Source organism: Acipenser ruthenus, chromosome 3 (genome assembly GCF_902713425.1).
Source record: "Acipenser ruthenus chromosome 3, fAciRut3.2 maternal haplotype, whole genome shotgun sequence".
Classification (NCBI taxonomy): Eukaryota; Metazoa; Chordata; class Actinopteri; order Acipenseriformes; family Acipenseridae; genus Acipenser; species Acipenser ruthenus.
Genome location: NC_081191.1, coordinates 88,749,786 through 88,777,745, shown reverse-complemented (window position 1 = coordinate 88,777,745; position 27,960 = coordinate 88,749,786). Strand labels below are relative to the sequence as shown.

Here is a 27,960-nt window from a genome sequence, read left to right as displayed (position 1 = left end):
TTTGTTTTAGACTGCATATGTGCATTGGCTGCATTTGCATGGTATCTTTTTGATGCAGTCTTTTAATTCCGTTATAGGAATTAATTATGAACATGGTACTTTTTGCAGTGAAGATTTGGATATTTGTCCCAGCACACCCATACAGTAGCTTAATACTGTGTTAGTGAATTGTATTATGAAATTACAGATACTTCTATTGGCAGTAATGAAATTGTTTATTGTGTGTTATTTACAAAAAATGTCTAAGGTGTTTTATTTATTTTGTCTTTTTAGCAGTAACCACCAATAAATGGCTCTTGATCGGTTAGGAATGTTTTTTTAGACATTGGAATTTTCTGTTGTAGCGCAAGGTACTTTTTACAGTTTGACAGTCTTCACGGCATGGCTTATTACACTCCTAGATTTCCTATATTACTGTAGTGGTCTTTTCCCTGGCCAGCTCAACTGACTTGGCCTACTTTTAAAACGCTTGCAGTGACACAAGTGAAATGTATGTGCAAGACTTGACTTGGAGGCAATGTTTCTGATACGCCACTAATCTGGAATGCAGAGCATGAAATTGTACTTTCTGTCACAGTGGCAAGTGTTTCCTCAAATCTCATTGAAGTATCCAATTCCTGCCTTCAGGTTCTAGAGTTTCTGTAACTTGCTGATAAGTTGCTGAGGCATTAATTGGCTTTTCTTCTCAAATGTATACTGCTCAGCTTACTGTACATGCTATAGTTTGTATTAATTTTATATTGTGCTGTATTACCTTCTGTGTTTACTTGTCATGCATGAAAAAATATGCCATCAGGCTTTAGGCCTAACAAATCGGAAGGAAAACATTTGTATCGTATAATATTATTAGTGACAGTGATGGACAGCCACCAATACACCTATTACCTTTACATCCCTGAGTATAGTGAGGTTGCCATGGAGATGTGATGTCATCAGGAGATATGCATGAACCAAAATCATTGTATTTATCTTGCTCTTATTGTATTACTTGTACTGTAACACTTGAAATGTATTTGCTTACGATTGTAAGTCGCCCTGGATAAGGGCGTCTGCTAAGAAATAAATAATAATAATAATAATAATGTGCACTCAGTACCAAAGTCAGCAGGGCCCAGAAAAAAGCAGGATCTGTAACTCATAAAGGTTTTGATAGTCATACAACTGTAAGTCCACTTTGGTCTACTTCATAACAGTAAGTATGTCTAGGTCTATTAGCTTACATTTGCAATGTTTTGCCTGAGGTCTGTTTCAAATTCTTAATAAAAAGTTACTGCCACCTTCTGGTGAAGAGTGGTGAACAGGGAAGTGCAATTACTGTGTTAGCAGATCCATTTCAATTATACAGCTTACCTGTTCTTATCGGTCATTTTAATTCAAATAAATTCATCTGGGCACCTCTGATTCCTGACATCATTGCATTTATAAAACCGTGCTCCTGTCTGTATTTTTATTATCCTGCCTTTGGGCAATTATCTCCTGATACAGCTTTGGGCAGCTGTCTTTACCTACTTCAACTGAAAGCATTTTAATAAGATGTGTTTACTGTCAGCTGATGTACAGTATTGCACTGCTGTGTGAATGAAATGCAGATCACAGTAGTGTCTTTTAACGGGTTTATCAGTAAATTAACAAACATTTAATTTACATTTTCAAATTAATATAGTGTATACTTACAAAATGACATGATCTTTTATCGATTTTACAAAGAAAACCTTGCCAGGGCCATGCAGGAGTTTCTGATAACATGCATGCCTTTGCAATTAGGCCTAGTCTGTGTTCAGTATGTGTTTTATTAAAGACCTTTCTAGTAAATCCTGATCACCTGTGGTATGTATTAGTAAGGACAAGCCCATGTTTTATTTCTATAAATAGGCCTTGATTAATTTAATAGAATCTAGTATGTCAGATAGAGTTTGGATGTACGACTACTCCATTACCTGTCTTCCATCTCGTCCAATAATGATTTTGTCTGGCTACTGGAAAATTGACATGATTTAGAGCAGGACAAAAACATAACATCCAATTTTGCATACTGCAGAAGTGCTGTATACTGCAAACACAATTTTATTCAAAAAGCCAATTTTCCAGGTACTGCAGTACAGTATCAGTGAGACACACAGGCTACACTGCTTGGATTGATTCTTAATTCACAGGCATTCAGCGTGTTCCAGTACTGCACTGTGCTATTCTTTTGTCACCATTTCTCTTCACACAGCCAGGGATATGAGCTGCAGGCAGTTCCAATTCCACTTGCTTCTTTGACAGTGTGCTCACTGAATCTGTCCCCTAGGGGGACCCACTATAGGTGCGATGAATGAATTAAAAATTCCTTAACAAAACATTCCTTAAAATAGTCCTTAAGGTACAGGATATTGTTAAGAGTCATTCATTAGTGAATGTAAACGGCATTATTTCAACAGGCTTCTCATAATGCCCTTTGCTTGGTGAAAGTACAGTAAGGTTGTTTGCTAGGGGATGGAAGGGAATGTTATACATTGGCTGGCTATACGTATATGACTTTTAGTTTATTACATTTAGTACAAGTAATTTCAAAAAGCATATACTGTATAAATAGAAAAAAACTAGCAATACAAATATACAGTAGTTTCAGGTGGGAGTTATTTTTTAATGGTCTGTTGGGGTGGAACAACACATTTTGGGACGGGCCCGTCTCATTTCTGTGTTGTGCCCCTTGCTGCATTACTGTACAGGAAACCCACCCCCGTGCTGTTCTTTTCGCACCTCATTTTAGTTGCCTTTGTAATCTGATAGCTGTGTCTCTTTCTCTTCAGACCGAGCCGGCAGCATCAGCACGTTGGACTCCTTGGACTTTGCACGGTATTCTGATGATGGCAACCGAGAGACAGATGAGCGTGTGGCAGGTAAGCAACAATTCAGGAAAGTGTCATATGTACATTCGCCCTGGATAAGGGCATCTGCTAAGAAATAAATAAATACAGTAGAGATCAATATAAAAAATAAATGCATACACCACATGTACTGTATGTACAATCATATCAATTGTGCAAGTCCAGTGAGGCTACAGTGTTATATTAAGACCCACAAGCTAAGTACATTTCCGTCACAGCCTTCTAGAAGCACCTTTCTTTGTCGTGAATGGGAGTTCTTTTGGCAGAAGGCTTTTGTAATTTACTGTTTTAGGTGTTGTGTTCTTTTCTGTGTTCAGAGGTCTTGGTGTTAATTTTCCCAGCTTTATATGAGTTGCATTCAAATTTCTGCTGTTAAGAGAGACTGTAACCATTAATAATTCAGACAGTTACTATAGCTCAATCAATATGTGCACTATAGGCACTTTATTGGGATATGCAGTAAATCTTACACCTCATACTGAGATATTTCTGATACACTTTTTTGAGTATTTTTTTTTTTTTCAGGCAACATTTACCTAAATATTTGTCTGCTTGACTTACACTAAAGTACAGTTCTTCGTGCTGTTGTCTTTCCTTCAAGTATACGGACAGTAGTAAGCACATCACATGGTAACAATGAATGAACTAGTTTTATTTACAAGATATCTTAATACTGCATCTATCTCTGGATGAATACTCTTCACTTAAAGTGAAGAGAGTGGAGGAAAGGGAAAATGGTTTTCACATCCTACACTCTGTATTGTACTAGCAGGTTTTAAATCATGTCACCAACCCTTACATGTTAATCAATTTGAGAAAAAAAATCTAGGGGAGCAGCACATTACCAATTTGAATCCTCCAAGAGGGCGAAAAAACACACTATGCTATAAATCTGTATTCCACTTGTCCCCGGGATTCATATTTGACTGACCGCTGAATTCATCAGATCTACAGGCTTATTACAGTACACCCTCGCTATAACAAACCTGTTGGGGTCCAAGCCTTTTGTTCGTTATATCGAGGGGTTTGTTATAGTGAAAGGACAATCAAAATGAACAGTAAACTGTTGGAGTAAGTTAATGAGATGAGATTGTGAATACAAGTTGAATTACACGTAATAAATGGATAAATATGCTTGATATGAAGTGATTATCTTAATCCGATCAACCACCAGTATTCCCTTTTTGGCATTGTCTGTCCTTATAGTAACAGAGGTTGGGGTTAATCTTTTGTAGCAGGTGTTGTTTCAGCAGTATTAAAAGAAAATTAGTGTTCACACAGAACAGAGGGATAAACATCATCCCCGATATTTTAAATTCACATGGACAATGGCCATATCGTTTTTGACTTACTCTTTTGTCTGTGCTGTTGCAGATGAGGTTTTTTTAGGGAATCAAGAAATTTATTGTCAAGTGTTGTCCAAATCCTTTTTGATTTTTTTTTTTCTTTCCTAAATACTGTTTTGCTGGGATTTATCATTTAATAGTAGCATTGCACTTTTAAATATACTTGGTTTCCGTAAACACAACATGAAGAAGCAGTTTCAAAAAAACAAAAACGTCTGATGGCTACATGGAGAGACTGTACGGCATGGTTCTGTCAAAGCACTGTTGGAAAGGCTTCTTCTTTGAATGATTCATTGGAGTACATTAAGATTTCAGTCATTGTATTGTAGTATATGCCAGTCTTCTTTTTTGCATTTGAATACTGTGCATAATTGTATTCAATAAGCTGTACAGTAACATTGACACTCATAGCAGTTATCAGGCTGATTTTTGTTGCATACAAACTTCTCAAATGTTTTGATTTAAAATTGATAAATACAAACATGTTCATAGGTTTATTGAAATCTTGTTCAAGTAAAGTCTTAGATGTCTTCTTTTAAATTCACTACAAACAGAAAGTCCTATACCATACAAACACACCATTGGTTTGCTGTTGATGGAAGAAACCATTTGATTGGTTCCCAGATGCCTCTTGCAGAGTCACATTGTTCCTTCCATCCGGTTTCAGTATCATATGCTGTATTACAATAAGCCTTTGTGTGCCCTGCCAATTTTCTATATTGTGGGTGTCAATGTTTTTTTTTAGGAAGGTTTCTGCCCCCTTCCACACTTTTTTTATTTTATTTTTTAAATCCTGGGTTTGGTCTTGTCCGCTTCCAGGATAGAGCAGCTGAGAGAGGCCTTGGTGGTGGACTGATATCTTTTTATCCAGGCTACAGAAGCTGTTTTTCTTGCACCTACCAGGCTTGTTTACATGACTACTGCTGTACTTGTACATCTGCTTTCTCAGACTTTAATTAGCTTAGTCTTGCACTACCTTACCGAAAGTATCATTAGATTGTCCAAAATTAGTGCTTATCAGGGTCTGTGAAACCGGTAGGGTTTCATATTTTAGGTTTTAACTGGTTAACATTATGACTACACTCTCTGTTTTAAAAAATAAACAAATTCTGCTTCATCCTATAGGAATGCAGAATCACAGGAGCATCCTCTACTCTGTAGAGTAACAGAATGCATTGCATGGGTCCAGTAACGTCCCCATTAGTGATGCAATACATTTAGCCTTTTAAGATATGCTTTTCTAGAATTAAAACCTAATTAATTTGCAGTGCCACTTGTTTTGTTTGGCCTGGTTTCTAATGAATTGCATATGATGGGAGATTATTTAAAAAAACAAAATGTAATCCAATAATATTTTTGCAAGAAAATCCTGTCGCACAAGAAATGGTTCAAGCAACCAGGAAATCATACTGGAAAAGCCTGAGGCAAGCTGAAAATGGTTCCTTTTAAAAAAAAAAAATATATATATTTTTTTATATATGTGTTTTGAAGAATAATCCATTACTGTACTATATAAAATGTTATCTTTAATGGAGTTCATGCTTGCCTTTTTAGTGGCTTCCAGTTGGTTTCAGTGGTACTGCGAAATCATCTTTGTAGCCCTTTCACTTGTTGATTAATAGTAAGAAGTGTTATATTGTAGCTGCTGGGTCTCTCATTTAAGCTGACAATTATGGAAGGTGATCCTGAATCTTGTAAGTATGGGGCGGCCGGGGGGGGGGGGGGGGGGCTCACAAGGACAATGTAATTCTATGTAATACTAATTGCACAGTTCAATGGTATCGGTATTAATCAATGGAATTGGGAAAGCTAGTACTGTATTGAAACCATGCAGCAGAGGAGAGAGCCTGTGGTTCAGGTTAGTAGCTGAAAGCAGTGTGGTGCTTCCATGCCTCCACTCCAACCTTTGAAAAAGAAAGAGATGCTGCACATGATTCTCCTGTGTTCCTGTCCTTACTGCGCCGTCTGATATGGGTTTTGCTGGCTTTCTGATACTTTTTTCTCTTTCCAATACTGGACAACACACCATATGTTAGCTAGCCATCCATTTGCTAGCAGTAGCTGTTTTGTGTTTTTGTTTTTTAAATTGTTTCATTTTGTTTTTGTTTCTCATTTTGTGCATTTTGGATCTGCAGTGTGATACTGTAGATCATTATCAATACAAAATATTTAGGAATTTAAAGTTAATCTTTTTTTTAAATTTACATTTTAAGACAGACATGGCTGTTACTGCTTGCACAGTATGGTTGTCTATTGTATACATGTTTTTAGTTAAGTCTAAACGGTATGAGGAATTATTATTTTCATCGATTATCTCAGACAACCTTAAAAGCCTGTTTAAAGCATCATCGCTGCAGATCCATTAAATGCACAGATATATGCAAAGTATTCTGTACTTGTCATGCTTTTTTGAAGAGCACTTCAAAATAGTCTCCAAATAGTCTTAATTAAAGCTTCCTCTGCATTAGTTCGATGCAATGCAGAAAAGAGAATTGTGTGAACCATTAAATGAAGTTAATTTACATGTCTAAAATAGGATAGAAATAGGATAGCGGATTCCAGGATGTTCTGCACAATATTATCTACTCCGTTCCGCCGCAGCTGCCATACCTGGTGTCTCAGACACATAGACATTCCTATTGACAGCTTGTTGAACTTAATCCAAACTAGTGCATTGAAGTAGGTGTGTGCAGGATTTGGAAATGGTCTGGAACAAACCAAAAGTGTACGCAGTCATATAGAAAGTGTACAGTACCTCCAATTGGCCTTGCCTACTTTTGCCCCCTCCCATTTTGCAATTCTACATACCAAATAAGGAACGTTGCAAGACAGGGTGTTTAGTTGGTGGAATGTTCAGTGGACAAAATACATTTAACTGAAGTTTAGAATGTGAAGTAGTTTATTCATTTTCACTAGCAGGAATAATATAGCTAAAGAGCAGCTGTTTTCAAATCCACCTCCAGTACAGTTTTAATTTAACAGGAATGTGGAAGAAATGCTGGGGAGGAAATTGCTTGTCCCCAGCTTCAAATGTCATTTTGCTTAGTTATAACATTCCTCAGAGGCACCACCCTGGGCTCTTTTGAACAGTAAAGTCAGTTAGAAACTGTGAATGTAGCCAACAGAATGTCACAAGAAAGGCTACTGTTCAGCTAGTATCAGAAAGATAACAGGGGGTTGGAAATTGTGCCTTTTACAGCATATAAATGAAAACTATGTCAGCCTGCCACACACTACTTTCCAGTCTGTTTGTTTATGCTCTCGTGCAACAAAAGAACCAATGTTTGCAAATGTTTATGTTGTTGAACGAAGTCCAGGTGAATCTTAACAAGCTCAAAGAAACCGCTTCAAAAATGGTTAGGGAAGGATAAAATAAAGTTAATATTTTGTTTTAGCTATATACCCTTTTAATAGCAACATGGGTGAGGTGGAATGTTTTATTTTATGTTATTTATTTCCACATGTCATTCAGTAGTATAATAACTTTCATATCAAAGTTAACAATTCTGCTTTTGGAGTGTTGTACCCAGTATTCTTGTATGTCTGTTGACCCAAAACTAAAAATTAAATTGGCTATAAATAGTCAATTAAAAAAAAAAAAAATATGCCGTGACCAAATTAATCTTTAGTACCTGGCATTTCCCTTGATTTTGATTCTTGTTCATTATTTAAATGCAATTGGCTGTGAGCGACATTATATTTCGCAATTCTGTGTTTCTGTCAGTTGTATCAATTACCAGTACAATCTGGCCTACTTCAGCTTTTGTCCCTCCAAATGAATCGACTACTAGGTTTTAAAATCCTGTGTCAGACAACTGTCAGCGTTGATGGTAATATTGAGCTAAAGTGTTGTTCTTCATATGGAAAAACTGTCACCATTCTGCTTTTGAGTAACCTCTGCTACATGCGTTCATGAGTTTCATAGTTTGCATGTGCTCTTATATTTTGTTTTTATTATTTTATTTCAAACAAACTGTACCGTTCTTTTTTTATCTTTTTTTCATGCCCATCCTTGTTTATTTCTTTTTTTATTTTTTGTTTCCTTTCCTTGGTTGGATGCCTGTGTGTGTTTTTAAACCACTCCCTGTCCAGTCCTGGAGTTTGAACTACGGAAAGCCAAGGAGACCATTCAGTCCCTTCGTGCCAACTTGACTCGGGCAGCAGGTGGCGTACATTATACTTTTACTTCTTTAGTCTTTCTCCTTTGAACTCTGCTCAAGTGCTGGCTGGAAGATGCATGGGTGCATACAAACCTCTGTTTTATTTGTTTGTTGCAGAGAGCGAAGTTCCTTCACAGGAACGAAAGAATTATAAATCGATTCCTGAAATTCAGGTGAGAATCTTTTTACAATTTGAGTCTGTTTGTGTAAAGAGCATGTAAATGTTTTGGAGAGAGAGAGAGAGAGAGACAGCGGGCCCTATTTTGAAGCAGGTACAAATGCAACATTTCTGAGAGCAATAAAACCCAGGGTTCTTTTGTGTCAGATTACACCGGAGTCCAACAACAGCTTAGTTACAGGAAGGAGCTGATTATTGTTCTGAGAAGTTTTAATGATCATTTTATACAGTTAAACTACTTTATTCTTCTCTGTTAATTCCAGTAGAACTTCAAAATTGGGCTGATTGTGTGACAGAGAGAGGTCTACAATATCTTATTTTTCTGGAGAGAAAAACATAGTATATTTACCTAAAGCTATAAGAATCCCCTGTACTATGCAAGTGTACAAGTTAACATTTAAATAATAATAATAATAATAATAATAATAATAATAATAATAATAATGTAATAAATAGTCACAAATCAGACTGTAAACTGTGTTATTTCTGAGGAATCTCTTTTGGGAAGTAATGAGATAATTAAGTAAGGCATGTGCCATATGCACACTATATTAATAACTGGGAGAGAATTTGCTGAGGTGCCAAACAAGCATACCCATTATACTGATTAAATGTTTTGAGTATTATCCTCATGTGTGTGTCTGGTTTTTTCTTTCTTTTTCACTTCCAGGAAGCAATCCGACCTCTTGAAAAAAGAGCACTGAACTTTCTTGTGAATGAATATTTATTAAAGAATAATTACAAACTCTCGGCAATCACGTTTTCCGATGAAAATGGCGATCAGGTAACTGTGATGCTGCGTGCGTGTGTGCGTGTGCGTGTGCGACTCCTGGATTTATCAGGCAGAATACAGTATTTGAGCAGGCAATTCCGACGAGCAATTGGCTTTAGAACTTAAAAGGCTATTGGGGGGGGAGTTTTCTAACAAAGAAACTGAAACCTATTTGTATGTAAAGTTAAACTACACAATGAAAATTGTGAAATTGATACTAAAGCTATAGTATTTAACCATTCGATGCCAAGCCAAACAAAACCTACTGTACCTCTCGTATTGTGTTGTGCCACTGTAAAAATGGGAGCCCACATGACCAGAAAGCTGCAGTGTATCATATTAATTTTAAGAGACTCAATTACGTCAATTATGTCGAGACCTCACGTCATAGGTACGTACAGGAAACGCAGTGAAATGACGAGACCTCTTGAAAAAAACACTGAATTTTAATGCAAGTAGGAGAATGTATGTTTAAAACCATAATTCCAAAACCTCCCTTTCATGTTATACAAGTTGAAATAATACATTTGTAATTTGTAAAGCTTTTGCACAGAGTGACCATCCCTTCCAAGCCACATTAATATGGAGTGGAATTAAATAACCCGATTCCTGAATGTTTTCCATTCCTCATTAAACTCCCCAAATTGGAGCAAGTGAATGGGTTCTTTCTGGTTAAAACAAGGAATCTCTCTGCTGCCATCCTTTACCTCCCATTGTATTCCCGGCCTTGTGTATGCAGGATTATGAGCTGTGGGACGATGTCGGGTTGAACATTCCAAAGCCTCCAGACCTGCTCCAGCTTTACCGGAGCTGCGGGAGCCACCAGACTGCCTCCAGGGACGCGGTCGACGCTGCTGTCGGGGTGAAGCTTGGGGAGCTTGAGGTTCTCGCCACCACCAAAGAGGCCCTTCACACTGCTGAGCAAACACAGGTAACAAAGACCAGCCATTGGAAAGCACCACACCAAAGTCAAGATGGGTTTCACAAGCTCTAGAGAGAAATAATACCACTCTTTTTAAAAAAAAAAAAAAAATTCAAAAAAAATAAGAGCACAAAGTATTGTAATTTCATAAATATTACATTATGAAGTAATTCGTCTCTCTGTCTTTATTTCAGCAAAGCATTGTAGTGAAGGACCTGGAATACCAGATCAATCTCTTAAACAGCGAGAAGCATCTTTTGGCTGAACAGATCAAAAAGCTTCAGGGGTAGGTATTGTTTTTTTGTTTCCGTGGGGGTTAGGGGTTGAGGGGGAAGCAAGTGGTTTTTAATCGCATGTTAAACCTGGAAACAAAAATAAATGTGTTTATACAAACATATAATGTGACTTTTTTTTTTTTTTTTCTTCAGTGAAATAGATGCCCTTAAAGTAAAGAACCTCACTGCTCCATCATTTGTATCAGAATCAGGGAAGCCAGCGTCAGATCAAGTGCCTCACCCTGACCCCATTGACAACGGACAGTATCTGGACATCGCAGGCCCTGACGCGGTCAGCAGAACTGCACAGCGAGATCATATCCCTAATTCCATTGGGATTAACGCAAACACACACTCTGACCTCCCTACTGCTGAAACACTGTCCGCACACTACACAAAGTTAAAAAATCAGGCATCCCGGAGCAAAGCATCTGTACAGTTCGATCAACCCAACAGGTAGGACTTTACCATCTGAGAGATGATGTACAAATACAGTGTTATTATAATGGGGCAACCAAGGTGCCCTGGTTGAGTGTACACTATTCAGGCTCCACACAAGTCATTAGTAACAGTTGAACCATCTGCTGCTGTATTAACAGTGCTTGGGAGTGGAGTATATTTTGGGAGCCCTTAAGCAGTACCACCATTGCAATGTTATGTATTTTAGGATGCTTGAGTTCAGGAGCTGCTCTTCAGTTCCTGTTGCCTGTGGAAGACATATGTAGCTCATATTGAATTACTGTAAGAGTCAGCGCCATCTAGTTCCAATGTATTTTATACTGTGTTTACTGGCAATATGGATCTGCACACTATATGGTGCTGGAGATTACTGCTTTACTGTAGAGAAACAAAGGGCTGAACCTCTAGTCGCAGCACCTTACCGCACTGAACCTCTAGTCACAGCACCTTACCGCGCCGAACCTCTAGTCACAGCACCTTACCGCACTGAACCTCTAGTCACAGCACCTTACCGCGCCGAACCTCTAGTCACAGCACCTTACCGCACCAAACCTCTAGTCACAGCACCTTACCGCACCGAACCTCTAGTCACAGCACCTTGCCACAGACTTTTGACAAAAACTGCAACAAGAACCACTCTGAATGGGTGCAGACATCACAGAAAGGTAAGAGGGGATGTCCTTTAAAGCTGCTTGCAAGCATCACAGAAAGATAACGGGGGAATGTCCTTTAAAGCTGCTTGCTTTTATTTGTTGGTGCAGCAGTTTCCTAACTACTAAACTGTCATGAATTGCATTCTTTTGTGCTAGAAATAACTGCTAAAAGTAATGCAGAAATATTGTTAAACAACATGCTTTAAAATCTAGAGGTTCATTTCTATGCAGGTTTAGGGAATAATATGTGATCAGTTTCTGTATATAAGAATATACAGCATATACTGTACACTGCTCTGCTACTCTAACATGTATATACAGTATATGAATTAATTATAATCCATTCAGTCTTGTTGCTCTGGCTTATTGTGCTGTACTGAGGTGCATGCAACAGTACACTGAAACATCCGCAAATACAAAATCTCAAGATAAATAGGCTTGTCACCCGAGATGCACTTTCAGTGACAACCTAGCAATACGTGTATTATTGCATGAACGTTTTAAAAGCGTCCTACAGATGTGGTATACCAGTGGGTTCAGAAACAATATCCTTGTTGTGACAAAAGAGGAAGACAAACGCACAGCTGGGTTTCTGGGTTTCAATTCCCAGTTTCACTTGAGGTGAATTACGTTTGAGGGGAAAGGAAATCGATATACTGGTAATGTGCATTATGAGTGGAACACCATGCAGATGGCCTACAGATAAGCACAGTGCCTTGCCGCCTGGTGTTTCCCATAACACAGCAACAAAAAGCATTCCCCTTATCAGAACGACCTGCTCTTCATGGGTGCCACACCAAAGAGTTACAATATGGCCGGTCCTTTGCCAGACATTTTGTGATTGTTTGTAACGCTACTGATACTATCTGGAGAGAAGTGCAGCTCCTCAAGTAGACTTTTTGCAAGTGTTTTGAATGCAGAGCAGGTTATAAAGTATGTTGTGAAGAAGCATTGCCATATCGCACAGCTCCCAGCTTACAATCCCTCTTTGATTGTTTACAGGAAACTATCCCCTGCATTCCATCAAGCGCTGCTGTCTTTCTGTCGAATGTCAGCTGACAGTCGTCTAGGCTCAGAGGTAAACAAGTACCAGAAATTATGTACTGGAAAAAGGAGGGCTACTGACAATGAACACAAAATAAAAGCAGAATCTCAAATAAACAGGTTATTACTTATTTGGTTAAAGAACATCGGCAGCAGTATTCATCCGCACAGTGATTTATTCCTTCTGTTCTGAACTTGCTTTTCTTTAACTTCTGTTCTCGAGTCCCTGCGACCGGTTGTTCAGTTGGAACTTCCTGTCTCTTTCACTCCCTTTCTACTCTTACCATTGACCTGTAATAAAGATTAGATCAAACACAAGGAATGTAGACAAAGCCATCCACGTCTAGATCATGCCTTCCACAGTCCATAGTCTAGATTTTTAATGTGCTTCTGGTGATTCCTCTAAAAGAAAAAGCAGTAGTAAGCCCCTGAAGTTCGCTGACGGTAATGTGTTTTACGAAATGCACTCACAATCACTCACATATTTTGCAAAAACTGTAAAAATGTCATCTGAGATTATTAACTCATCGGATTTTTAAAAACCAGCCCAGGATATCATTGCGCCCAGACTTGAACCTAACCACTGGACCACGTAGCTTGGCCAGTATGTTTGTTTATGCTTTTTAGCGAAATAGGTTTGTGATCAATAAAAGAGACCTATACATTTTATTTTTTTAGCTCTTGGCTTATCGGTGCTGATATAAAGGAATGGATATAGTCTTCCCCCTTGTGGCACTAATGATATATTTGTAGCTTCTCCTCTCATAAACAGAACCACATTCTCAAGTCTTATTTTGTTTTGTTGATTTTTTTTAAAATTGTTAGACTTGGGTGAAGTCCATTGTACCTGAGTTATACATGCACTGCCTGGTAGAACCCCAGCTGATCCTTGCTGCCACATTCTGTGCTTTCCATAGTAAACTATGCAAGGTCAGACGAGATGCTACCTGTTCCAAAATGCATTCGATGATTTTAGCAATGCCAAAAGACAGAATGTAGCATTCAGTAAGAATAATGTCTTCAGTGACTTGTAGTCAAACATTTGTTTTAATTTTGTTTATACCATGGCCAAAACACAGCAAAGTACAATGAAGCCTGGTGATAGCGTGGTAAATCCCAGAGACGTATGGTAATGTATAGTAATGGTCAACCACAGTAACACTCAATAAATACATAGTGAAAACATGGGAAAAACATGGTTAGCTCTTATAAGGTTTTCTTTTAGTTGTAACAGGAAATGAATGGGGAATACATGGGCTCTTTGTATATCATACTGAGTACATAGTCTGGAAACCAACTGGCTAATTAACAAATCATATAAGAAGCTTGTGAGAATGTTTGTTTGTTTTGCTGATGAGAGGTAGACAACAATGTCTTGGTCATTACAAGCTATGTATATGAAATCGGCAAAAGGCTTCGATAAGTCTGTCGTATCACTAGTTTGCTAGTACAGACCAGGTTGTGTTTTGCCCCACACAGGTGTCCCGTATTGCAGACAGTGAAGAGAGCGTCACGCTGATGCTGGGCCGCTGCTTACCGCACATCGTGCCCAACGTGCTTCTAGCGAAACGGGAGGTAATTACGAGTCACTGTTTGTTTCGTTCTGAGATTTCTGATTTTGTTTATTTTTTTTATTTTTTATTTTTTTAATGTTTCATCCAGCGCTCCAGATAAAGTTTTTGTCTGTGAGTAACTTACCCTCTAATTAACACTGAGAGAGTAAAATGTATTTTCAGGGGGTAAAATGCAACATTACTTTGAAGTCATGAGTGCTCTCGATTTTTAAATACTGTACAATCTTTAATGGTAATTGAGTAGGCATTAAAAAAGAGCCTTCCGTTTTTAACTACAATGATACTTTGAACTACTGTACAACCACGCGTGTGTTCTATGAGGTTCTTTATTGGCACAGCGCATGTTTTTCAAGGTGTCAATCACATTAACTGCAAATTAATTACGTTACTTCTGTTTTAACATTCAATTCTTAAACTCTGTGAACATGTTTAAACTTCAATATAAAGCCATACATGTGAATAAAATAAGGAAATGCATTAATAAGTCATAATACAGTTTGTTTAATATTATAGGCACCTTTTTTTTTTAGTGGTTGCCTCTGACGATGGTTCCAGTTGGATTTGTAGCTGGACTGGGGTGTTTACGCTTCCTGTGTAGCTTTGAATTTTTCTTATTCTTACTGTGATTGGCTGCAAAGACAACAGGGCTAGCCAGAGATTGGATAATGTTAGTTGGGTTGGTTGTTCTTGGTTAGAGTTTCCTAGTAACTGAAGACCTTGTATTCTGGGAGATGTTAGTGGAAGTTTTAGAGGAGGCGGGAGGGGAGGCAGACAAGCTGTGCAGCAAAATTGCTATGCATATTTTTACGCATTAAATTAAAATTTAGTGTGGATTTGGGATTTTTTAATGCATTAATGTGGCAGGTACGCAGCTTATCTGGACCGTTGGTTTCATCTATGTTCATTTTTCACTTTGTGACAGTCTGTTACTTTCAATCATCTTCTTACTTTTCTGCATGCGTCTCTGCTCCCAGAGAATGGTTGTGCATCTTTGTCAGGTGAGTGAAATGGAACTGCATGCTACTGCTGTTTTTCTGATCGCTTAACTGCTTTGCTTTTATTTTACTGCTTTATATACTGTAGGCCAGTTTCTTGTTCCGAAAACCTCAAGCTTCATGACTTATGCTGCCCATATTATGCACTGAAACACACATCTACATATCTGTGTTACATCATGGTATAGTTACAAGGATACCTTAGGGTTAAAATTGGTTGTAACTAATGGTATATGAGTATGTTTAAAAATCTTATTTCCAACAATGACCTATAATGCTCGTGCATAACAGGCCATAAATATGCACCAAACTGTAACATTACACAATTCAGAACTGTTTTCTGAAATGCCCCCAAAGCTTTTTTGTAATGGAATAAAACTAGCATGAAAAAACAACTGCTCCTTCTTGCAATTAACCTTAGGAGTAAATATAAATAGGGCTGCTGCTATGCGAATAGCAGCCTTTAAAAAGTAAATCAATAAAATAAATCTGTTTCTTTTAATAATCAGGAGGCCTACAGTATTTGTTGCTCGGCAGTGTGCTTTTCCATAAACCCATTTTTAATTACTTTTTCACATTGCCACCCAGACAACATGCTTTAATAAATGTTTAATGTATTAATGTTTTAATTTTGCCTAAAAAGCTATAGTATAGGGCGAAAACATGTTTTGCTTGGCTTTTATCAAAATAAGTATCATTAACAGTCTAATATTTAAACTACTTTATTAATACATACTGTTGTATTTGATGTTTACCAAAGCTGTTGGTTAGGAAAGTGCTTTGCTCCTTAGCAGTGTTTTATTGATGTTCTTTATAATTAATTTCTTTAACAGTTAATTATATTTTCAAAATACAGTACTTAACAAATTTGTGAAAAGTTTTGGAAGTAACATTTAACATGCTGATTTGTAACACCAGGTGGCGCTATAGAGCATAGTCTTCACAGAAGTGCTCTTTCAAAAAGGTTTGATGTCTGTTTTTCACCAACTGGAAAAAAGATTGCTTGATGGTTATGTTGACTTGCTTGATTTTTGGCAGTAGTTCACTCTGAAGCAATACTCCCCGTGCAAGTTATTTGAGAGAGAGTGCTGAATCAGAGAGACATCATGCCAAGTGTTGGCTGAAAATCTATCCGAATAAAATGAAGAAACAACGTTATTGTTGTTATTGTTATTGTTATTGTTATTATTATTATTATTATTATTATTATTATTAGGCTGTTTTTTGAATGGGCAGTTTAGAGACTCCATGTTCAACCACCCCTGCTGGTTTAAGGTGCTTGGGACACTTTTTGACTGTTTTACTCCATCTCAGTTCCCTTGCTTACTAAATATCCCTGAATCAACCCCTTTTCAATGCCAATGATGTCAGTGAGCAGGTCACAACAAAATGGGATCCATTTTCTTTTAATGACAAACGGATGTGATCCGTTTTCAACGCAGAACCCTTCTTTACTAAACATTTTGGTATCCCTGAATGGTTAACTGTCCCCTCTTCAAAAATGTTTGTCCCACAAGTGCAGTGGTACCCAAAAAGTTATCCATTCACTACCAATGCAAAAATAACTGCATGGAAAGTAATGTCATCTTTTAAAAAAATATTTACAGTACCCCATACACTCTCCTCTCTCTCTCTCTCTCTCTCTCTCTCTCTCTCTCTCTCAGAAGTTTGACACATATATTTTATATGAACATTTAAATATTTGCTATTCTCAAACCCAAACCAAAAAAGGGAAAAAACAGGCTCCTCTTTCTTTCCTTACAAAGTTTAGACATCAAGATTTCAGTGTAAAAGGTAAACAAGCCTAGTCTTACTGTGTGTTCCATTTTTACTTTTTTTTAAAAAGCAGGTGGCTTAACAAAACAATATCATTGAAGGTTTAACTAACGTACTAAATTTGCATGACTCAGTTATGCATTAGAAGTGACAGTTTAAGAGGGCTTGGAATCACTCCAGGTATTGGAAAAGCAACAACCAGGAGTAGAAGCACTTCCTCATTTCTCCCCTTCCAAACACTGCAAGGCCTGTCTCATGAAATCAGTCGAGTGGAGAGATTGGTTACCGTTTAGTGTAATGCACTATTTACTTTGGTAAATGCTTTGGCTAGGCAAACATTTCAAGCTTGAATCTCTGGATTGAAATAGTTTTATTTTGTTAACCTACTTGGCTTCTTAAACTTCTGCAAGCAAAAAGAGACACCTTTATCCCATATCGAGTGAAAAGAAACTACTGATTTACAGCCACATAACGGCTAACAGCCAGTGATACAAATATCTAGCTGTTGCTTTGTTGAGCATTAAGATGTACTGGGGTATCACAAGTCATGTAGTGCCCTATACAGAATTATACAAATATTATATACATTGTGTTTAAGAAGGGGGGTTGAATATATTAGCCAGACCTGGAGTCAATTAGAATTACAATTGCAGCACAATTCTTTGCTACATAAACAACTACACATATTAACACGTTGTTCTAAATGACCAAGCAATAATCGCAAGTACAAATACCAAGTGTGGTTGAAAATACAAGAATAATTGAACTGTAATCGATCAGTTATATGGTACAATGTGCCCAGGTTCAACTACAATTCAAATGGCAGTGTAATTGCAATGAATTACGAATTGTAATTCACCCCAGGTCTGTTCTCGGCTCTCTAGGTGTTTCCTATACAGTGTTATCAGAAGAACAAATTTCTTGTTTATTCCCTGAGCTACAACGGAGCTCGAAATTGTATTTATACCCTCCCGCTTAACGCTGAGCCTGTCGTGGCAGATATATTTAAGAGAGGCTGCAACTTGGCTCTTTTTGCTTTCTAACTTGACTCTTTTTGCTTTCTTTTTTTGTAAACCTGTGAAATGTTTTTTTTTGGTCAGGCAAACGTGTAAATCACCTGTACGTTTCTCAAAAGCGCACTTTCACCAGACAGACATATTATTTGCTTGGCCAGAGTGCAGTGTATGATGAGAAATCGGAAAGGGTTAAACTGAATGTTTTGAATTTCACATATTGTATGAAGGCTGAACATTTGCTAGTATAACAAATGCTTATTTTAGTATTTTGACTGGCTTGCTTCTGATCATATCTTGATCTCTTAAAGTAGCCTTGTTAAGTTAAATTTTATTTGAAGACCAGCAGTTTCCTGTGATTGTATCGATTTAACTCTCCCACTTCTATAAAACTGCTGAGCGGTTGAAGACTTCAGATTGTATTTGTGAGGACGTTTTCATGTCTTGCACTGCGGTTAGGAGATATTAAACATTTATAGCTGCTGACAGGAGCTCAAACTGACCGACATTCCCTCTTAAGAGGGGCAAATGACACATCTGAGAGAGTAATGTTTCCAGCTTAAAAGGAGATTTTACAATTTAAATGTATCAAGTTAATCTTTCACTTCACTCAGCTAAGGCAGGTGTTTTCAAATTGGGCAGGTGTTCACACTTTTAATTCAAGTCAATAGTGTATCTGTCACAAGAGGAGGCATATCAGATTTATGCTGTATACTGTGCAATTGTCTGGCTTGTGTACCACAGAGATGTTCTGTGTCCGTTGTATATTTTGGGGCAGAATTTATTAAATCCACACCGGCCAGGGTATCCTGCATCTTCGATAGAAAGCGAAGCAGACAAATGTTTTGGCTAGCAGTACATTAAAAAGAGGGTTACATGATACTTGCTTTAAAGTGTGCTGTCAGAAAAGAAAATGGATTTGGTTACAGAAAACCTTGCTGATCACAGTGACTTCCTTACTGTTACCTTGCTTCCAACTTTTACATGTTTTATCTATCTGCTGATTGCTTCTCGAATCACACTGCCATTAAGCCACATTCTCAGACTATGCTTTCAGTTAGGAGAAGCAGACAGACCCACCCTTCCTTATAATTTCTTAGAAAATGTTGAGGGAAATATGTACACTGTGTGGTGGTTCACATGGTGAGCCTGAGGTCTAAAGCTTAATGTCTGGCTGTATTGAAAACGACATATTGGTATTAGCTGATTTTTTGTTAAACATGCACTAAAACAAAGTGTATGCACCCAGTGTAAACACTTGCTGTAAGTCTGATGATTACAAATATTCCAGGTTTAGAAAGAGAGGATGATGAATACAGATATACATATTTACAGGAGAGACTGTGAAACTGTCAGACAATTCTGTGAGAGCTGCATGACATGATTATCAAACTTGTCAATTCATCTATCAATTATTGCTTTGATTTTTGGAGAATTAACTCATGGGACATTTAATGCATTTTGAAGGATTTTTATTTGCCCAGTTCAGTATACACAATTCTGGATGTTAGAACCTTGAACTGTTCTAGTGCAACAACACAAAACAGTAGAATTTCTAGTGTCTAATATAATGAAGTACAGTAGGCTTCTAGAGAAAGTTAGTCATTCACTATGGGTGTGTCAGTAACCCTAGGAGAAGTACAATGATGGCAAAACATAGGGCATTAAGGAAACAAAAATGCACTGATAACTTTACACACCTTTTATATCCATTGAAATGTTTACAATACAGGTGCTTTTTAAGATGGAGATTCTAGGAGGCCCAGAGACCACAATCTCATTAAGTGTATTAAGGGGTATGGAGAATGAAATAAGTTTTTTGTGGTAGAAAAAAACACAATTTTACACAATTGTAGACAAAAGCAAAGCACAAACATGGTTTACTGAGCTCACAGTCACTTATGTGGAACATTTACCAAAAAGAGTATTTAAATTACAATTTGTGTCCATTATATTGAAGGTCATCACATGAATCCTTGTTGTTTCTTTAGTAATAGTAAAACTATTAAAAAAAACAACAAAAAAAAAACAAACAAACAAACCCACGAACCAACATTTATTTAGTAAAATTTCCTACAGTATTTAAGACCTGATCTTAGTCAAAGGCTGTTTTGGCTAGTGTTACAGTAAAAGTCTGACCGTTGTGAATTATTATTTTTGGCAGGCAGATGTGTTGCAGTTAAGTGCTTAGATTACATTTTGTGACTTGGTCTAATAACATTTTACATCTTAAAAATAATTCGTCTTTCAGGCTGATTTGCTAAAACCAATTTTAATCCCACCGCAACAAAACAAAAACTGTTTCAATAGCAACTATAAAACAGCCTAAACATGCCTAACTGTAAGGTCCTAGAGGCATCTCAGAATTATACTTGTCACTGATCCTTTGTAGGCATAACACCTATACGATAGTTATTCAGATCTTTCCTTATGTACAATAGGTTTGAAAGCAGCACACGTCGGGTATTTTTACATTTTAAAACAGTATGCATCCTATTCACAAATAATAAACTACAGTTTGATATTCATGACACTTCTGTTTTTTTATACATTAGCATTAGTCCCATGCATGTCAACCAGAGTTAAATCTTTGTGAATAAGGATCAGTATTTTGAAAGAATTTGAAGACGGGCATTTCAGAAATACCTGCTGTTAGTCATAAAATGATATGTTTCTCAGAATGTGTTTTTCTTTCAAACACATAATGGAAGACTGTAGGGAATGGCAATACATTACATTAAATGTGAAATGTATGTAAATGTTTTATTACTCTGAAGTGGTGCTAGCTAATGAAATACATGATTTGACCTGACATTCACTTATTTTCTCATATACAGTACACCTTGCATGTGCATTTTAAAAATGGCACATGTTATAACATGTATTTTTCAAAAATAAAATGATGTGGTGCTGCCATACTAAATTAAAACAAGTACTCTGTCTGCACGACTTGCGTTTCTTTCAATTTGTTAAACTGGCACTTCCGAGGTCATTTCAGTCACCTCAACAGTGTCTCCACATAAATAACCTAGGAAGGGCATGATTACCTGAAAGTAAGGCATGCACAGTTGGCTTTCTAACCAGATTTAAATTTTTTAAATTATTTGTTTGCTTAACAATAAGTTATTTCAAAACTGCAAGACCTGCATTGTGAATTATATATTTCGCTGTAAGAAGGTTCAGGTTTGCCAGGAACAAAATAATATCTTTACTATTACTAAGTCACAACAGACAATATAGATGGCCATATTGACAACTAGCAGTGACAGGGCAGGGTGGCTGCAGCTTGACCCAGAGCTGCTACCTTTCAGCTCCTACTGCTGCTTCACCGTGTTCTTAACTTAATGTTTTGTCGGAAAGCTCCGTTCACTCATGTGTAGTTGTAGTGTTTTCTTCTTTTTCTTATAAGTAAACAGAATATTATCTCCTCCCAATGCATTGTACATTAATTGTACGCTATCTTCCCCTTGTAGGAGTTGATCCCACTGATTTTATGTACAGCCTGCCTTCACCCTGAGCCCAAGGAGAGAGATCAGCTTCTTCACATTCTCTTCAATCTTATCAAGAGGCCGGATGATGAGCAGAGGTAAGGGGATTTTTGCCACAGACTGCAAGGATGCCAGTCCTGGTTTCACAATATTGTGTGCAATCGTGGGACACTCATTTACCAAAAAAGGGAACTGTTAATATCTCGTATCAGTTGAAGTGCTCGGGCAATACATCGGTAACCCACATTTTCATCAATTTTAAATTATATGCTGTACCAAACTATACCAATTACACTGTCCCTTTTGCACTGTCATCCCAGAATGCATTACAAAAGTAGCCCAGATTAAAAGCTAAATATAAGATACTTTGCACTCCTGATTATACTGGGGAGAGATTTACAGAGCTGCGGAGTATAGCAGCTAAAAGCCGGAGCACCACAGATCTTTAGTCGAAATCTAGGCACTACAAAAAGATCTACAGTGCCTTGCGAAAGTATTCGGCCCCCTTGAACTTTGCGACCTTTTGCCACATTTCAGGCTTCAAACATAAAGATATGAAACTGTAATTTTTTGTGAAGAATCAACAACAAGTGGGACACAATCATGAAGTGGAACGAAATTTATTGGATATTTCAAACTTTTTTAACAAATAAAAAACTGAAAAATTGGGCGTGCAAAATTATTCAGCCCCCTTAAGTTAATACTTTGTAGCGCCACCTTTTGCTGCGATTACAGCTGTAAGTCGCTTGGGGTATGTCTCTATCAGTTTTGCACATCGAGACACTGAAATTTTTGCCCATTCCTCCTTGCAAAACAGCTCGAGCTCAGTGAGGTTGGATGGAGAGCATTTGTGAACAGCAGTTTTCAGTTCTTTCCACAGATTCTCGATTGGATTCAGGTCTGGACTTTGACTTGGCCATTCTAACACCTGGATATGTTTATTTGTGAACCATTCCATTGTAGATTTTGCTTTATGTTTTGGATCATTGTCTTGTTGGAAGACAAATCTCCGTCCCAGTCTCAGGTCTTTTGCAGACTCCATCAGGTTTTCTTCCAGAATGGTCCTGTATTTGGCTCCATCCATCTTCCCATCAATTTTAACCATCTTCCCTGTCCCTGCTGAAGAAAAGCAGGCCCAAACCATGATGCTGCCACCACCATGTTTGACAGTGGGGATGGTGTGTTCAGGGTGATGAGCTGTGTTGCTTTTACGCCAAACATAACGTTTTGCATTGTTGCCAAAAAGTTCGATTTTGGTTTCATCTGACCAGAGCACCTTCTTCCACATGTTTGGTGTGTCTCCCAGTTGGCTTGTGGCAAACTGTAAACGACACTTTTTATGGATATCTTTAAGAAATGGCTTTCTTCTTGCCACTCTTCCATAAAGGCCAGATTTGTGCAGTATACGACTGATTGTTGTCCTATGGACAGAGTCTCCCACCTCAGCTGTAGATCTCTGCAGTTCATCCAGAGTGATCATGGGCCTCTTGGCTGCATCTCTGATCAGTCTTCTCCTTGTATGAGCTGAAAGTTTAGAGGGACGGCCAGGTCTTGGTAGATTTGCAGTGGTCTGATACTCCTTCCATTTCAATATCATCACTTGCACAGTGCTCCTTGGGATGTTTAAAGCTTGGGAAATCTTTTTGTATCCAAATCCGGCTTTAAACTTCTCCACAACAGTATCTCGGACCTGCCTGGTGTGTTCCTTGTTCTTCATGATGCTCTCTGCGCTTTAAACAGACCTCTGAGACTATCACAGTGCAGGTGCATTTATACGGAGACTTGATTACACACAGGTGGATTCTATTTATCATCATTAGTCATTTAGGTCAACATTGGATCATTCAGAGATCCTAACTGAACTTCTGGAGAGAGTTTGCTGCACTGAAAGTAAAGGGGCTGAATAATTTTGCACGCCCAATTTTTCAGTTTTTTATTTGTTGAAAAAGTTTGAAATATCCAATAAATTTCGTTCCACTTCATGATTGTGTCCCACTTGTTGTTGATTCTTCACAAAAAATTACAGTTTCATATCTTTATGTTTGAAGCCTGAAATGTGGCAAAAGGTCGCAAAGTTCAAGGGGGCCGAATACTTTCGCAAGGCACTGTATCTAGTTAAGGACTGCTGCCAGGGACATAGGGAGTAGGAAGTTACCTTGTAAACCAGAAGCAAAACTTAATATGGTAGCCAGTTTAGACAATTAAGAACTGGAGTGAAGTGATAACTAGTTTGAGCATGGGTCAGGGTTTTTGCTTCAGTATTCTGTATCAACAGCAATCTGTTTAAGGAGACATCTGAAAGACCAGAGTTAGAATAATCAACATGTGAACTAACAAAAGCATGAATCAGGGCCTCGATGTCAACTGGTGACAGCACTGGCTTTGCCAAAAATTATCAAAAAGCAAAAGGAAAATCTTGCTATCCTGTATTTCTTTCATCCATCCTATGCCCATTGTCAGATTGCGTAGAGAAGTCACTTTTACTCTTTTGGTTTTGCTTTTTGTCTAAAAGGCTTATATAATAGAGATGCCCTTTTTTAAATGAACCGGTGTGGGTTAGCACTACATTGCTCAAAGAATTAAGCTTTATTCAGTTTTATATATTTTAACCACATATTTTAAGTGGTTAAAGAAATGCAGTGAGTTTGTATGAGATTTCACCCAGAATGGAAACTAATAAACAACCATTACCCAAAATGCTACCTAGGCCTCCGTTCCTCAGACATGTTGTTATTAACTCGTTTTGGTTGCCACTTTGTTTTCAGACAGATGATCTTGACGGGATGTGTGGCATTTGCACGTCATGTTGGAGCAACGCGTGTCGAAGCTGAGCTTCTACCGCAATGCTGGGAACAAGTAAGCATAAACGTGTCGTTTAAAATATGAGAGATAATGAACTCTTCATCCCAGTGGTGTCAGCAGAGAGGAACTCACTGTATCCAATACATTTATTCTGGAGTGTTTAAAAAAAAAAATGTATAGAACAGTTGAAAGTACATGGGGATAACAAATAATCTAAATCTTACCTAATGTGTACTCCTGTATAGTTCACATTTTTAACATGCAGTATGTTCATGTTCGACTCCTTACCTTGAAGCAGCTGGACTATCTCACATCACAGGTTAATTTTGACATTTCATATAATAATTGTTCCAATACAAGAATAACTGGTTTTGAAAAAGTCAATCGAGATGTTTATGGTATCTAATTGGAAGTGTGATATTTCAGTGGACTTCCCCTTGCTGAGATTTCAAACAAATGGGATGTCTGTGTCTGACGGGGCATTCAGTTAATTTTAAAACTGATATTTGGATCAGAATAGACCACCTTTTATTTGGATTCTATATTGTTTAATTAAAATGTCTTAGAGAGAGACTGGGAGTATTAAACTTCTTATATTGGGGGGCTCCCGAGTGGCGCATCCAGTAAAGGAGTGGAGTGCAGGATGCGCCCTATAGTCTGGAGATCGCAGGTTAGAATTCAGGCTATATCATTGCCGACCGTGACGGGGTTCCTAGGGGGCGGCGCACAATTGGCTGAGCGCTGCCCGGGTAGGGAGGCAGGGCAATCCACGGTTCACCGAGCACCAGCGACCCCTGTGACTGATAGGGCGCCTGCGGGTCTGCAGTGGAGCCATCAGATCTGTGTTGTCCTCCGGCACTATAGGTCTGATGGCTTTACTGCAGATCCGCAGTGCAAAAAATGATGGATAGGCACGTTTCGGAGGACATGGGTTTCAGCCTCCGTTCCCCGAGTTGCCGGGGGGTTGCAGCGTTGAACCAGGATAAAAATAATTGGGCATTCCAAATTGGGGAGAAAACCGGAGTAAAAACCATTGGCGACGAGTATATTTAAAAAAAAAATAAAAAAAATAAAAAAAAACTTCTATTGAGAGCCCTTTTTGTTGCCCTAATTCGCCATGCCAAGCAAGGAGCAGGCATCCACTTGCAAAAGTTATCAGGAGCTTGGCGCTGTTTCACTGTAGCAAGATAGTGTTTTTTGTTGTTCGTGTCCATTGAACTTGAGCACTGGTATTCTCTTTTTAACTTCCCTTCAGATCACCCACAAGTACCCGGAGAGAAGACTGCTGGTTGCAGAGTCTTGCGGAGCCCTTGCGCCTTATTTGCCTGTAAGAAAGCTTGATTCCTTTGCAGAAGATCATAGGGCAACTGTTTTTGGTCTTTTGTGTGTGTGTGTGTGTTTATATACAATCCAGGAGTTTATTCAAAGAATTTCCCCAGGCCATTAATAAAACTGCTTTTATTATTCCCATTTGCAGTGCATATCCCTCCGGTCTCGCTTTATTGACTGCAGTTATCCAGTAATTAGAATCTGGGGATATATTGAGCAACCTGCTGGATATACTGCAGTGTCCTGAGCAGACATTTTCAAGCAGTACAATGATATTTATATATGTTTATGTGATGCTGTTGGGCACCTATATTGCTGCTTGTCCTTTCAGAAAGAGATTCGCAGCTCGCTGGTGCTCTCAATGCTGCAGCAGATGCTGACAGAAGACAAGGCAGACATGGTCCGAGAAGCTGTGGTCAGAAGCCTCGGCATCATCATGGGGTACATCGATGACCCAGATAAATATACCCAGGTATGAATCCCACCCATCTGCACCAAGGTATCAGGAGCTGGTTTTTAATCTTAAATGGCATTACAAGCTGGTACATCCAGTAACTTCGTTTCTTAATCATACTGTGTATCTTTGTCCTATTGTGGGGCGCTGACCTTATTATTATTATTATTATTATTATTATTATTATTATTATAATTATTATTATTATTATAATAAGAACCAAAGTCATTGTATTTATCTTGCTCTTAATTGTATTATTACTTGTACTGTGATTCTTGAAATGTATTTTTGTTTACGACTGTAAGTCGCCCTGGATAAGGGCGTCTGCTAAGAAATACATATATCTATATCTCTATATCTATCTATATCTATATCTATATCTATATCTATATATATATATATATATATATATATATATAAAATATATACAGTGCCTTGCATAAGTATTCACCCCCCTTGGACTTTTCCACATTTTGTAGTGTTACAACCTGGAATTAAAATTGATTTAATTGAGATTTTTACCATTTGATTTACACAACATACCTAACACTTTGAAGGTGCAAAATATGTTTTATTGTGACACAAAAGTTAATTAAACAAAAAAAATACATTTGTTGGTTGCATAAGTATTCACCCCCCTGAGTCAATATTTGGTAGAAGCACCTTTGGCAGCAATTGCAGCTATGAGTCTTTTTGGGTAAGTCTCTACCAGCATTGCACATCTGGATCCTGCAATTTTTGCCCATTCTTCTTGGCAAAATTGCTCAATCTCTGTCAAGTTGGATGGGGACCGTTGGTGAACAGCAATTTTCAAGTCTTGCCACAGATTCTCAATCGGATTGAGGTCTGGGCTTTGAATGGGCCATTTTAAGACATTCAGGTTCTTGTTTTTAAACCACTCCAGTGTAGCTTTGGCTGTGTGTTTAGGGTCATTGTCCTGCTGGAAGGTGAACCTCCGCCCCAGTCCCAGGTCTCTTGCAAACTAAAACAGGTTTTCCTCTAGAATTTCCCTGTATTTGGCTCCATCCATCTTGCCCTCAATCCTGACCAGTTTCCCAGTCCCTGCCGATGAAAAGCATCCCCATAACATGATGCTGCCACCACCATGCTTCACCGTGGGGCTAATGTTCTCAGGGTGATGAGCAGTGTTGGCTTTGCGCCACAGATAGCGTTTCGCACTAAGACCAAAAATGTTCAGTTTTGGTCTCATCAGACCAGAGAACCTTTTTCCACATGTTTGCTGTGTCTCCCACATGCCTTTTGCCAAAATCCATACAGGATTTGATATGGGGTTTTTTTCAGCAATGGCTTTCTTCTCGCCACTCTTCCATAAAGCCCAGCTTTGTGGAGTGTCCGGGTTAAAGTTGTTCCATGGACGATTTCTCCCATCTCAGCTGTGGATCTCTCCAGCTCCTTCAGAGTTACCATTGGCCTCTTGGTTGCTTCTCTGACTAATGCCGTCCTTACCTGGTCACTGAGTTTTGGTGGACGGCCTTCTCTAGGCAGAGTCGCGGTTGTGCCATATTCTTTCCATTTTTTAATAATGGATTTAACGGTGCTCCGGGGGATGTTCAAAGTTTGGGATATTTTTTTATAACCCAACCCTGATTGGTGCTTCTCCAGAACTTTTATCCCGGACTTGTTTTGATAGCTCCTTGGTCTTCATGATGCTGTTTGTTTAGATATGCTCTCTAACAAACTCTGGGGCCTTCCAGAAACAGGTGTATTTAATCTGAGATCATGTGACACTTTAATTGCACACAGGTAGACTCCATTCAACTAATTATGTGACTTCTGAAGGCAATTGGTTGCACCAGAGCTTATTTAGGGGTGTCACAGCAAAGGGGGTG

The 27,960-nt window shown here is 38.2% G+C and overlaps 1 protein-coding gene across 8 annotated transcripts in view; it reads left to right on the top strand.

The window, feature by feature from the left end:
• The window catches only part of LOC117394774 (RAB11-binding protein RELCH homolog), a 64,815-nt gene that overhangs the window by 15,105 nt on the left and 21,750 nt on the right, over nucleotides 1-27,960 (top strand). For 4 of the 8 annotated variants that reach the window (XR_004543425.3, XM_033993324.3, XM_033993323.3 and 1 more), the window contains exons 2-15: nucleotides 2,793-2,882; nucleotides 8,309-8,380; nucleotides 8,494-8,549; nucleotides 9,225-9,338; nucleotides 10,066-10,257; nucleotides 10,443-10,534; nucleotides 10,677-10,979; nucleotides 12,638-12,713; nucleotides 14,159-14,254; nucleotides 15,228-15,251; nucleotides 21,511-21,623; nucleotides 24,291-24,381; nucleotides 25,583-25,654; nucleotides 25,988-26,128. Coding sequence is in view for 7 of the 8 variants with exons in the window: in XM_033993324.3 (XP_033849215.3) it covers nucleotides 2,793-2,882; nucleotides 8,309-8,380; nucleotides 8,494-8,549; nucleotides 9,225-9,338; nucleotides 10,066-10,257; nucleotides 10,443-10,534; nucleotides 10,677-10,979; nucleotides 12,638-12,713; nucleotides 14,159-14,254; nucleotides 15,228-15,251; nucleotides 21,511-21,623; nucleotides 24,291-24,381; nucleotides 25,583-25,654; nucleotides 25,988-26,128 (1,532 nt within the window). In the remaining variant the exon portion in view is untranslated. The remainder of the gene's footprint in view (nucleotides 1-2,792; nucleotides 2,883-8,308; nucleotides 8,381-8,493; nucleotides 8,550-9,224; nucleotides 9,339-10,065; nucleotides 10,258-10,442; nucleotides 10,535-10,676; nucleotides 10,980-12,637; nucleotides 12,714-14,158; nucleotides 14,255-15,227; nucleotides 15,252-21,510; nucleotides 21,624-24,290; nucleotides 24,382-25,582; nucleotides 25,655-25,987; nucleotides 26,129-27,960) is intronic. The other 4 variants (XM_033993326.3, XM_033993325.3, XM_034921070.2 and 1 more) reach the window with 3 other exon arrangements.